The sequence below is a fragment of the Typopeltis vanoorti genome, chromosome 15 (assembly GCF_054136105.1).
Source record: "Typopeltis vanoorti isolate ZY-2024b chromosome 15, IOZ_Tvanoo_1.0, whole genome shotgun sequence".
In the NCBI taxonomy this organism is placed as follows: Eukaryota; Metazoa; Arthropoda; class Arachnida; order Uropygi; family Thelyphonidae; genus Typopeltis; species Typopeltis vanoorti.
Window position 1 is genome coordinate 56,935,595 of NC_143563.1, and position 12,076 is coordinate 56,947,670.

The 12,076-nt window shown below is 34.9% G+C and overlaps 1 protein-coding gene across 5 annotated transcripts in view; it reads left to right on the plus strand.

Annotated features, from left to right (window-relative positions):
* The window catches only part of LOC150098781 (putative nuclear hormone receptor HR3), a 240,295-nt gene that overhangs the window by 123,477 nt on the left and 104,742 nt on the right, over window positions 1-12,076 (plus strand). For all 5 annotated transcript variants that reach the window (XM_090404768.1, XM_090404769.1, XM_090404770.1 and 2 more), the window contains exons 4-5: window positions 1,438-1,636; window positions 6,249-6,454. In XM_090404768.1, the coding sequence (XP_090260894.1) occupies window positions 1,438-1,636; window positions 6,249-6,454 (405 nt within the window). The remainder of the gene's footprint in view (window positions 1-1,437; window positions 1,637-6,248; window positions 6,455-12,076) is intronic.

Consider the following 12,076-nt stretch of genomic DNA (forward strand, 5'->3'; position numbering starts at 1 on the left):
CCTAGTCTACGTTGTTATTTCCCTAAACTATTTAGTAATAATATTTATCTGAAAAACAGACACAGGGCTTTTAAACTCTTTATTTCTTTTTTTTAGGTTGTCCTATATATATATATATATATATATATATATATATACTGTTAAATAATGTAAACTAGTAATGCCTCATAATTATGGAAGAAAATATTCCATTCTGGACTAAAGTTCTTGCTAAAATAAATTATCATATATTTCATTTGAGATCTAATGATCTCACATGAATATTTCCACTATTCTACTTTTAAATGAAAGCTTCTAAAAAAAGCGGGGGGGGGGGATAGAACTGTAATTTTAAAATGATAATTAGGACCCTTTTATCCAAATTGCTTTCATATCTCATTCTTATTTATTTATTCCACTGTGAGGCTCTATAGCCCTAAAGTGTGAACTTTTAGCAGGTAATGCTGCAAGTAACACACTTTCTGACAATGTTCAGTGAATATATTCATCGAAGATTGTCGCAGATAGTATGACCTATACGAAGGGGGTGGGGAGCTGGAAAGTTTTGATAAACACCTACAAAAAAAATGATATTAAAGCAACTGATATAGCCACAAGAAAGAACATACTAGTAGCAGAGTTATGAAAGTAACTTATGTTCTTATATTTTTATCCTCATATGTTCTTTCTTTTAGCTACATCAGTTGCTTTAATGTAATTTTTGTTCTAGGTGTTTATCAGAATTTTCCAGCCCCCTCCCCCCTCGTAAAACACATTATCAAACGTACCTACTTGGTATATTTCTAAGTACGTGATACCAAACTAGCATATGCTAGTAACTGCTAGTTCATAGAGTTGCTTCTGTTATTGTATTTTACACCTGTCCTTTTAAAGTCTAGCTAAATATATTCACTGAAGACTGTATGTATAATCTTGAAATATATAATAACAGAATATAGGTTACTATTTAGTAAAGAATATTATGATTACTACAGTCTGTACAAATATGACATTGATTTTATGACATTTAATTATTGTGTAATGTTGTTATACAAAGCTAAATGGTTTATTAGTTAGTACTAACTTATCACTAATGTTCATTCTTTTATTAGGATTAAATGGGCTTTAACTGTGCTGGATTGTATAACATTTTCAGAGAAATTTTGTAATGGTATTTGTGATGCACAATCTATTAAAGATATTATTTTTGAACAGAAGTGTTAGAGAATGCATAGAACCTAATTACAGATTAGTTATAACAAGTGTAGAGTATGTAATTATTACTGAAGTTAACTACATCAGTGTATATTATTATTAGTATTACACATACAATATTACACATATATAATTCAATACATTTTTTGAAACATGATCAGTTTTTGAATTATATAGGTGGTGGTAGTAGTAATAATAATAATAATCCATTATAATTTTTTGTTTCAATGAAAATAATTTTAGCTGTAAAATTTGGTCGCATGTCCAAGAAACAGCGTGAAAAAGTAGAAGATGAAATTCGTTATTATCAAGCCCAACAGTGCCGTCCACAGCAGGAGAGACCGCCTCCTGCAGCAACCCAGACCACAGAGACCTCACCGGACAGTTCTGTCTTAGACCAGCCGTCCTCTTCTAGCCACTCCACATCTTATCCCAATGGCAGGTATGAAATGAAAGAATTTCACGTATGTTGTCATTCTATGTTATGTGCACGTGCACGCGTGCGCACACACACACACACATATTAGAAGTCTGATATGAAAAGAGTTCATAGTGGTCTTAAAATTGCGATTTATAATGAATGTTTATTATATCATTAAACATCTGGAAAGGAAAATTATCCCAGAATCAGCTAGCAAAGAAAGTAATTAAGTTTATATTCTGTGTTTATGTTCCTGTTTATTTGCAATAATTTTAAATAAATCAAACAGCTTATTTATTTTACTTCCAGTTTCTAGTCATTTGACAAAATAAAGACATTCATCATTGTCGATGGTTCTAAGAGGTACTTAAGACCCCACAACTTTCCAAGTATCCTTGGATTTCATAACTGTGCTTTGATGATAAAGTGGTTAGCTCCATGCCTATAAGTGTTCTTTTGTGTGTAAATTGTGTGTGTTTTACTGGCAGTTTGCCTGGTTGTGGATTAAAAACCCAAGTTTATCATGTCATCTCCATGTTAGACCAGCTAGCTTACATCAGTTGAAAAGTTCTGATAAAGATTCTTCACATTCTAGACAAGATTCAAATCCAGGTCTTTTCACCCAAAGGGCTTTGTCTATACTGGCTGTGCTGTGGAGGTTCTTATAAAGACATTACATGAGTTCAATAATTTTTTTTTTATATTGATCTCATACACCTGAAGTAGAACTAGCTATAGCATATCAGTGTCATGTATGGGGGGTGCATGTGAGGGTTGGGAAAAAATAAATCTATTAAAATTTTTCTTGACAGGTTGGAGTGTTGTAATTGTTGGGGAAAAACTTCATGAAGGCTGTTCCACAGGATAGAGGTGGACAGAATAAATGAAGAAAAAGAGAAGCATGTTTGGTGTGTATAGTTGGACTGCAATGGAATGTTGGGCAGTTGCTGTTGTTGTTTAAACTGACCAAACAGAAAGCAGAGGAATGATGGTTGACAGGTCATTCAAGCAGCATCTATGAAAATACCCGTAGAAAAGACAGAGCTAAAACAGCAGGCCTATGAGATAGTAGTTGAAGTAAGTCGGCAAGGGAGGAGGGATCAGTCATCTGTTAGCTGAATTGCTCTCCTCTGGACAACATCAATAGAGTTATCATGGGAGGCCCACTTAACCAACAACATGTCTGTCATAATGAACTATGAAGTTATTAACACTCCCTGCATTCAAAATGCACTCTGGCAATGCATTCCCTTCACCAACAACTTTCTACTTAAAAAATTTACTCCTCACACCCTTCTTTACCACATCTTTTTAACTTTCAGGGGATAGTCTCTCGTTCTTAACATCCATGTTTTTTATAATTCCTTCTGTATTAATCTGGTAGAATCTCTAACTAACTTGAAGATCTCTGTCATATCTACTCTTTTCCTCTTATCCACCAAACTCTGTAATCCACATTCCCTCTTCATAACCAACACTCCAGAGTCCTGTCACTTTGGTCATTCATCTTTGGCCTTCTCTAGTGTTTTCACATCACAATGAAATCCAGGCAACCAAATCTGAGCATAATAGTCTGTGTGGTCGGACCAATGTCTTATATAGAGACACCACTATCTCCTTATTCCTACATCATTGTACTTTTTATAATAGCAGCAATACGATGTGCAGTCTTTGCTACCCTTGCAATGTGCCTTCGGAACTTTAATCCCACTCATCTGTCCAAACTAAAAGTCTATTCAAATCTTTTACTAGATAATCAGCACCAACACTACGCCTGATAATTCTTCCTAACTTTGCATCATCAGCAAACATTTGAACTTCCTCACTCAATCCACATGAAATATCATTAACATATAAGTTAAACAGTAGGGTCCCAAGAACAGAACCCTGAGGCACACCACTGGTCACCTTCCTTTTCTGAGAAACTGCTCCCTCATACACAACTTGCTGTATCTTTTCAGAAAGCCAATCTTCAGTCTATCTAATCAATCTGTTATCTAATCCTTTCTTCTGCAGCTTGTACACCAACTTATCATGTGGTAATCTATCAAATACTTTGCAAAGTTTAAGAAAATCACTGTATATAAATCTCCCTTATCCAACACATATGTCACATTATCATAAAATGTAAGCAGATTGCTAAAGCAAGACCTGCCCTTCACAACTTCACAAATTATGTCCATCAACCTAATCCAGTATTCTATTCCTAACCAACGCTTTGACCATAACTACAGCTATACAGACCGGTTTATAATTGAAACTGGCCTAGAACTTTATAATAGCAGCAATCGATGTGCAGTCTTTGCTACCCTTGCAATGTGCCTTTGGAACTTTAATCCCACTCATCTGTCCAAACTAAAAGTCTATTCAAATCTTTTACTAGATAATCAGCACCAACACTACCCCTGATAATTCTTCCTAACTTTGCATCATCAGCAAACATTTGAACATCCTCACTCAATCCACATGAAATATCATTAACACATAAGTTAAACAGTAGGGTCCCAAGAACAGAACCCTGAGGCACACCACTGGTCACCTTCCTTTTCTGAGAAACTGCTCCCTCATACACAATTTGCTGTGGGGACCTCCCCTCAGTGAGTCTTGACAGACTTTATGTCTTAGGAAGGACCTCCCTCAATGAGTCTTTTGACTCCTTGGAGGCCTGAATAATAATAATAATAATAATAACTAGCTCGTGGAGAGGTACTTTTTGCTGTCTTCCCACTCCTTAGGAACTTTCCCCACTAAAAGAATTTCATTAAATAATCAAATCAAGGGAATGGCCAACTCTTTTGCACATTCTTTAAAAATATGTTGCAATATGTCATCCATTCCCACAGCTTTATTAACATCTAACTCAAGCAACATTTGATACAACTCTGATTCTTCCACCTTTAATTCTCCTAATTTTTGCCTCCCTTTTACATGTTGCACAGCATCATTCACACCACTATGATATATATACTCATGAAGTGTTCATTAAATAATTCCACTATATCATTTGCTATGGTTACTCTTCTACTATAACTATCCACTAGCATCACCCTACCATAATTATATTTCCTCTTGCTTGCCACATAACAGAAATATCCCCTTGAATTAGCTTTGATCTTACTGGCCAATCTCCTCTCATATTCTAATTTTTCTTTTTTAACCATGCTTGTCACATTTCTGGCCTGCAGTTTATATTCTTCATGCATCTGTTCACTGCAAACCAGTACCTCCTCCATAACAACTTCTTTTGCAACACTGCTTGCTTTTAATGTTCATCCATCTCACTCCTACTCTATTCATTCACTTAACTCTTGGTATACAGTTATGCATTCCTAGTGTTAGATACTTTCTTATTATTTTCCATGTACTGTCAAATCTTTTCTGCACAGTTCATCAACCCAAAGTATTGATGCTAGTTGACTATGGAGCTTTTCATAATCACCCACCTTATAGTTCCACATGTAGACCTTCTTGGTGACAACTTTTTCCTGTTTGACTTCCTTCCAAACCAATACCTCACAATCACCCTCACCAGGTGGTGGTGGTGTTATGTTAATACCTCATTCAAAACCACATCCTATGAGGATATCACCAAATCCAACACCGATGAACCTTATCTGGTGATGATGTAGCAGTGAGCACCATGTTGCATATGCTTGGTTGATAACTTTTAGTAAAATGGGTACGCATTTGTTGACAATCTCTTCTGTCACTTGCATACCATCTGCATTCGGTAGAGTTATTCTTTCATATTCATTCTTTCTAACAACCTAACAATAGAATTCTTTTGGGTTGTCTTTAGCTTGCAGAGCCAGTTTCTTTTCGTTCTCAGACATAGCTTTCTCTACAACAATTGTATCTCTTCTGGCCTTCTCCTTATAATTTTCAAAACTGACATTATCCTTTTGTATATGGTATTACTTCCACATTGCCTTTTTCTTACAAATGTCTTACTTAATAAGATTAAAAATCCTTTTATTCTTACTTATTCTTCAAACTTTGAGAAGACATTCTGAAACTGCATCATTTAAATATTTTTTAAATGCTTCTTATGCACTGTTGATATCCTTCCCATTCAAGAAATGATACCATGGTGCAGAACTTGGCATACTTCTCAGTTGAAGGAGTACGCTGAGTTCTGAACTACCACACATTTTCTTATATTTCTCTCCTGTTCTATATTGGAAAATCATGGAGAAAAAAAAATCATTAACAGAAAACCACCATTAGCAGCTACAGTTATTCTGAAAAAATAAAAAAAAATGTCAAAAATCCAAACTGCCTTTACTTTTGTTTGTGTTGAAACAAAAAAAATAAATATTTTTTTTAGGATCTTTGAATCTAATTTATGTAGTTGCATTTTTGTATTGTATTTTGTAAAAAAAAAAAAGAAAAAAAAGAAAAAAAGTAAACGTGTTCTCTAGCCAGTTTTTGTATTGTGTAGGGGATAAAAAAAAAAAACCGACTTTCTCTGAGACAATCTTTGTATGAATAAGACTGTTCAGTTAAAAATTGTTTATAAATGTTCCTCACAGTATATATATATATATGTGTAAAAGCCTCCCGTTTATTTTTATTGTCAGAACAGATATGAAATCTCAGTTGTTTGCTAAACTTATTATTTTATTAATATCAGGTATCTCTACGACAGTGATCTCAGTACTTATGTGTCGAATGGTTTCATGTATACTCCTCAAACAACAGTAACTCTAGATGTGACTGCCTCAAGGTTTGTAGATAGTTCTGGATTTGATCAACGACCCATTGAACGTGTATTGGAAAATCCCAGTGTCCTCAGTGCCAGTATACCATCTACACCAACACCAGCTATGTCACATCTAGGTATGTAATATCTGACAACTTCATTTTTTGCCCTGTTGTATTATTACTATTATGCATATGCATGCCTGCATATATGTATACAGACACACACACCTGTATGATATTGGCCTCCTTGGGGAGAGAATTGGTTAAAAAGCAACAGATAACACGACCATCCACAATTAAATATGAACCTTCATGATGATATATAGATGTATAAGGACATTCAAATATCGCTTTCTGTAGCCATTTACAGTAGACTCGATATGTATGAAACTGTTCGGTTCAAGTTGACCATTTCCCAGATCTTGAAACAAACATTTGGTTCCTGCTCTGCAAGATCTATTAACAACTGTTATGCATAGCTATTGACTAAACAAGAAATTTCTTGTTACTTATTTACATATGTTCAGTATATACACATGCATCTACCTATAATCACATTGTTGCATTATTATTATTATTATTATACAGGCACCTCCATGGAGTCCAAAGACTCATCGAGGGAGACCCCAATCTATCATATCTCTCCTTGAACCCATTAACAGAAAAAGCACTGAACTGACTGTGGCAACCCATTCCACTCATTCACCACTCTCCAAGAAAAAAAATCTAGTCTTCACACCTCTACTGACCACACCTTTATTCAAATACCAGGGATGACCCCTTGTTCTGGTCCCTTTAGCCAAATGCTGAAACATTTCCCCTGCAACTATCCTATAAAATCCTTTAAGCAACTTAAATGCTTCTATTATATCTGCTCTTTTTCTCCTATCAGCCAACCTATAATCCACACACCATCAATCTATCCTCATGGGGAACATTCCACAGGCCATTCACCATCTTGGTCGCTCGTCTCTGAATTCTCTCCAACGCTTCCTCATCCCCAAGAAACCCAGGGAACCAGAGTTGAGCACAGTAATCCAGATGTAGGAGCATCAAGGCCTTATAAAGAGGAATTATGACTTCCTTATCTCTATTTGTTAATGTGTTCTTCACTAGCCAAGTAATCTTATGTGCTACCTTAGCAACCTGTCCTCTAAACTTTAAATCTCTGTCTACCACCACCCTTAAACTCTAGCTTCATCTATTTCCTGGAGTACAGTGCCATCAATGTGATAAACGGTGTGTAATCTACTTAACCCAAAGTGCATTACTTTACATTTCTCGGCATTAAACTGACACCCATTAACTTTTGCCTATACTAACAGCCTATTTAAATCATCCTGCAAGCTCTCCACATCGCCTTGATTAACTATTACTCTATCTAATTTTGCCTCATCAGTAAAAAACTGAATATTTCCTTTCAAGTTATTTTCTATATCATTTATGTACAAATTAAACAGCAATGGTCTCAGCACTGAACCCTGTGGAACACCCTAGTCATCTGCTTTAGCTTTGATTCTGCCCCTTCATATATACCACTTTTTGATATCTGTCCAGCAGACACCCTCTTATCCACTTAACCGGTGTCATATTTATCCCCATTTGCTGTAATTTGCATAACTATGTGGTATTCTGTCAAATGCCTTTGCAAAATCATCATGTAGCCATTTCCTTTATCCAACTCAGCTGTTACTCTATTATAAAAAGTAAATTACTAAGGCATGACTGACCCTTCACAAACTCATGTTGATCCTCGTATGGTATCATATTTTTATCTACCAATTCTTGAATTCTCTTTTTTACCAATTTTTCTAGTACTTTTACCACCATGCCTGAGATACTGATTGGTCTATAATTTGCTACTGTAGTCTTAGAAACCTCCCTTATGCAAGGGAATTACTTTGCCCTCTTTCCACTCTCTTGTAACTCTACCAGAGCTGAGATTTAAATTAAAGAGCCTAGTCAAAGGCATTGCCAGTTCCCTTGCACATTCTTGCAAAACCCTAGCTGATATTCCATCTAATCCCACAGCTGTATTTACTTTGAGATTCTGCAACATCCTAAGCACCTCCAATTCATCCGCCTCTGTTCTCACATTAGTGTGTGTCACATAGGTTAAAGCAGTAACCTCACTAGGATGTACACCTTTTCAAAGTGATCACTCAGTAATTCAACTATTTTTTCCACTTCTGTATCCTTGTGACCGTCATCACTCATTAAGGTTAATCTTCCATAGTCATTTTTCCTCTTACTTGCCACATAATGAAAGAACTCTTTGGGATTTACTTTGGCCTGCTCGGCTTTTTCTTGTCAGTTTGCAGTTACGCATAATTGTGAGATTGTTTAAGCCTCTATGTAAGCCCTGAAGATGCCAACAGATAAGTGTGGCGAAACTAGTTGGTTCAGTTAATAAAAATGATCAACACTTGATCGGTAAACCAAAAAATATTATTATTTACTAATTTATGATCAAGAAAATAACCTTCATGATGAATAGAGTCAATGGTGATATGAAAATCAAGGTATGCTGTTTTGAAATCCTAAAATGTAAAAAGGCAAGGTTACTAAACCACATCACTTTTTTAAAATGTTGCCGAGATAACTGTATAATTCCTAAGTTTTTACATCTTAAACCTCGTTTCAATACTAGACAAGCTAAAAATATTTATTTGAAGACATCGATGTTACTCATTCGTGAAAGGTTACATCACACAAGATTTGTTCCTAGTCAAATTGACTCACAATGTTATGAACTGTTCATGGATCTCTCCAGCTCTTTAGATGAGGAAATTTGGCAAGTCTTAGATAAAATGATTAATACCAGTTTCACCAAAGCTTTTAACAAAAGCAGACAGACCCAGATTAAAAAATTTAACCACCTTTATACCACCCACAATGAGTAAACCTTCTCTACCAGACAACCAAGTTATTATTAATTTCTCAAACCACATCTTAAAGAAACCTGAAATCGATATTCTCAAAAAAGGTTTCAACTATGTCAACAGATTCCTAAGGTAGATTTCATCTGTAGTCTAGAAAAAGGAATCTCATTATTACCGCCTCACACAGCAAATGATCTAAGACTAAAAAGTTGTATAGTACTTTCCTCTGCATATTCCACAAAACAAAACTTCTCCTCATTAGATAGAAGAACTATTCGTAATTTAAAAAACAACAAAGACATCATGATACTTAAAGCAGATAAAGGAAACAGTACTGTAATACTGAACTCAAAGGACTATGAGGACAAAGTCAACCATCTACTATCTGACTTGTCTGTATACCATCTTTGAACAAAATATCCAACATTAAAAAACCACAATGATACCAATGAATTACTACGCAATTTATCCAACTGGCCAACAGACTTGATTAAAAAACTTAAATCGATGCATCCTTTAACTCCAAGACTCTATGGTGTGTCAAAAGTGCACAAAGATGGTATTCCTTTACGCCCAATCGTTGATGCAATCAACTCTCCCACCTACTTATTGTCAAAACATCTCTCGAAACTCTTACAGCAACACATCCACAACTCAGAGAGTTACATTAAAAACTCCGGACATTTTCTGGAAAAGTTAAAAAACATCAAGATATCGGATAATGATCTTCTAGCCAGCTTAGATGTCACCTCTCTCTCTTTACAAACGTTCCTGTAGTAGAGGTCATTGACATCTTAAGTACCTTGTTCCCACAAGATATAACCTCATTGTTTGCTCACTGCCTAAACTCCAACTACTTTTCTTGTAAAAATAAGATCTATCAACAATTAACAGGCTTGGCAATGGGGAGCCCACTCTCACCTTCATGTGCTGCTGACCTCTTTATGGAAGACTTAGAAAACAAAATCTTAACGCAAATTTTTCCTAAACCTAAAATTTGGTTTAGATATGTGGACGATATCTTCATCGTATGGAACAATAACAAAGATGACATATATGATTTTCTCAAAAAGATCAGTGCCTTCCATCATTCTATTAAATTCACTCTGGAACTTGAAAGAGAAAAACAACTACCGTTTTTAGACATCTTATCAAAAAACAAATTGACGGCAGTATAAATCTATCGGTGTCCAGAAAACCGACCAATACAGGTCGCTACCTACATTTCAACTCCTCCCACCACATCTCACATAAACTCAGCATTGTACACATGTTAAAGAAAAGAGCGATTCGCATCACAATGGACAACAAGACCCTTCAAGATGAGTCAAAATTTATTTCCAACAATTTGTACTTGAACGGATATCCAAGAAGACTAGTCAATAAAATCCTTTTCTCTGAACCACCACAAAGAGAACAAGAAGATATTCAATATATAAAAACGATTGCAATTCCATTTGTAAGTGGCATCTCCAACAAGCTCACCAATCTCCTCAAACAACATAAAATAAGAGTAACATTCAAACCAATAGAATCTATTAGTAAACTACTAAGATCTCCAAAAGACAACCATCCTTTCTACAAATATGCTGGAGTTTATAATATTCCATGCTCATGTGGCTCTAGTTACATCGGACAGACTTCGAGAAGCCTCGAAATCAGGAAAAAGGAGCACATTGGCTATGTCAAAAACAACAGACAGGACATTTCTGGCCTATTGTCTCATTTCTCTACAACTAACCATGTCATCGAGTGGGACAAAAGCTGTTCCCCTTACATAGAGGAAGATTACCATTCAAGAATTTTGAAAGAGGCAGCCACAGTCACCCATTCTACTGTCAACCTTAACAGAAACCAAGGCCTAATACTCCCAGAGATATGGAAAACCCTAATCAGAACCTTAAAAACGGAATAAATGAACTTTAATACAAACTACAGAAAGTTCCTCAGCAACAGCTAGCTGATCTTGTACACGTGATACGTGTTTCACTCACGTTCGATACTATTTTATTTGTAATTATTCTAGTCAGTTTTTTACAGTTATTCTGGTCAGTTTGCAGTTATGCATAATTGTGAGATTGTTTAAACCTCTATGTAAGCCCTGAAGATGCCAACAGATAAGTGTGGCAAAACTAGTTGGTTCAGTTAATAAAATTGATCAACACTTGATCGGTAAACCAAAAAATATTATTAAGTACAATACTGTATTTATCAATACCGTAAGTTTACATTGTCTGTTTACAAGATGAATCAGGTCTGTCAGTACCTACATCAGTATTATCTTATATGATAAAAAACACTGTAGATGTTATATGTAACATCTACCATCAAAAATGAAAAGATAATGTGAAAAGAAATTATTCCTATTTATTTAGAGGTATAATGATTCATGCATTGATAATGAAGAAGTAGCAGTATGATTGCTTTATGGTAGCCTAGCCTATACACTAATGAATGAATCATTATAAAATTTTATTTTATGCTAATTAATTCATTTAACTAATTGATAACAGTTAATTTTCTTTCTTTACATATTTTTACATTTTCTTCATGTTTCTTTACATTTCTATCTACTGTGAATGGTGCCATGTATGGTCTGTAAGTGTGTGTGTGTAAGTTTTGATAAATCTTAACTTTTTTATAATAGATTTATGTATATTTTATGGCAGTAAATGATAAATAGACTAGTATCTACATATATTTTATGAATTCATGACATACTTAACTCTTTCTTAAATTTTTTGATATTTCTAGGCTACGTGGTTCACCTGTGTATATGCTGACTTTTTCAATAAATATATCAGAAAATTTTTTAAAGATTTGTGACAATTTGAAAATTTTTTTCCGATATATTTATTGAAAAAAATCCCCATAT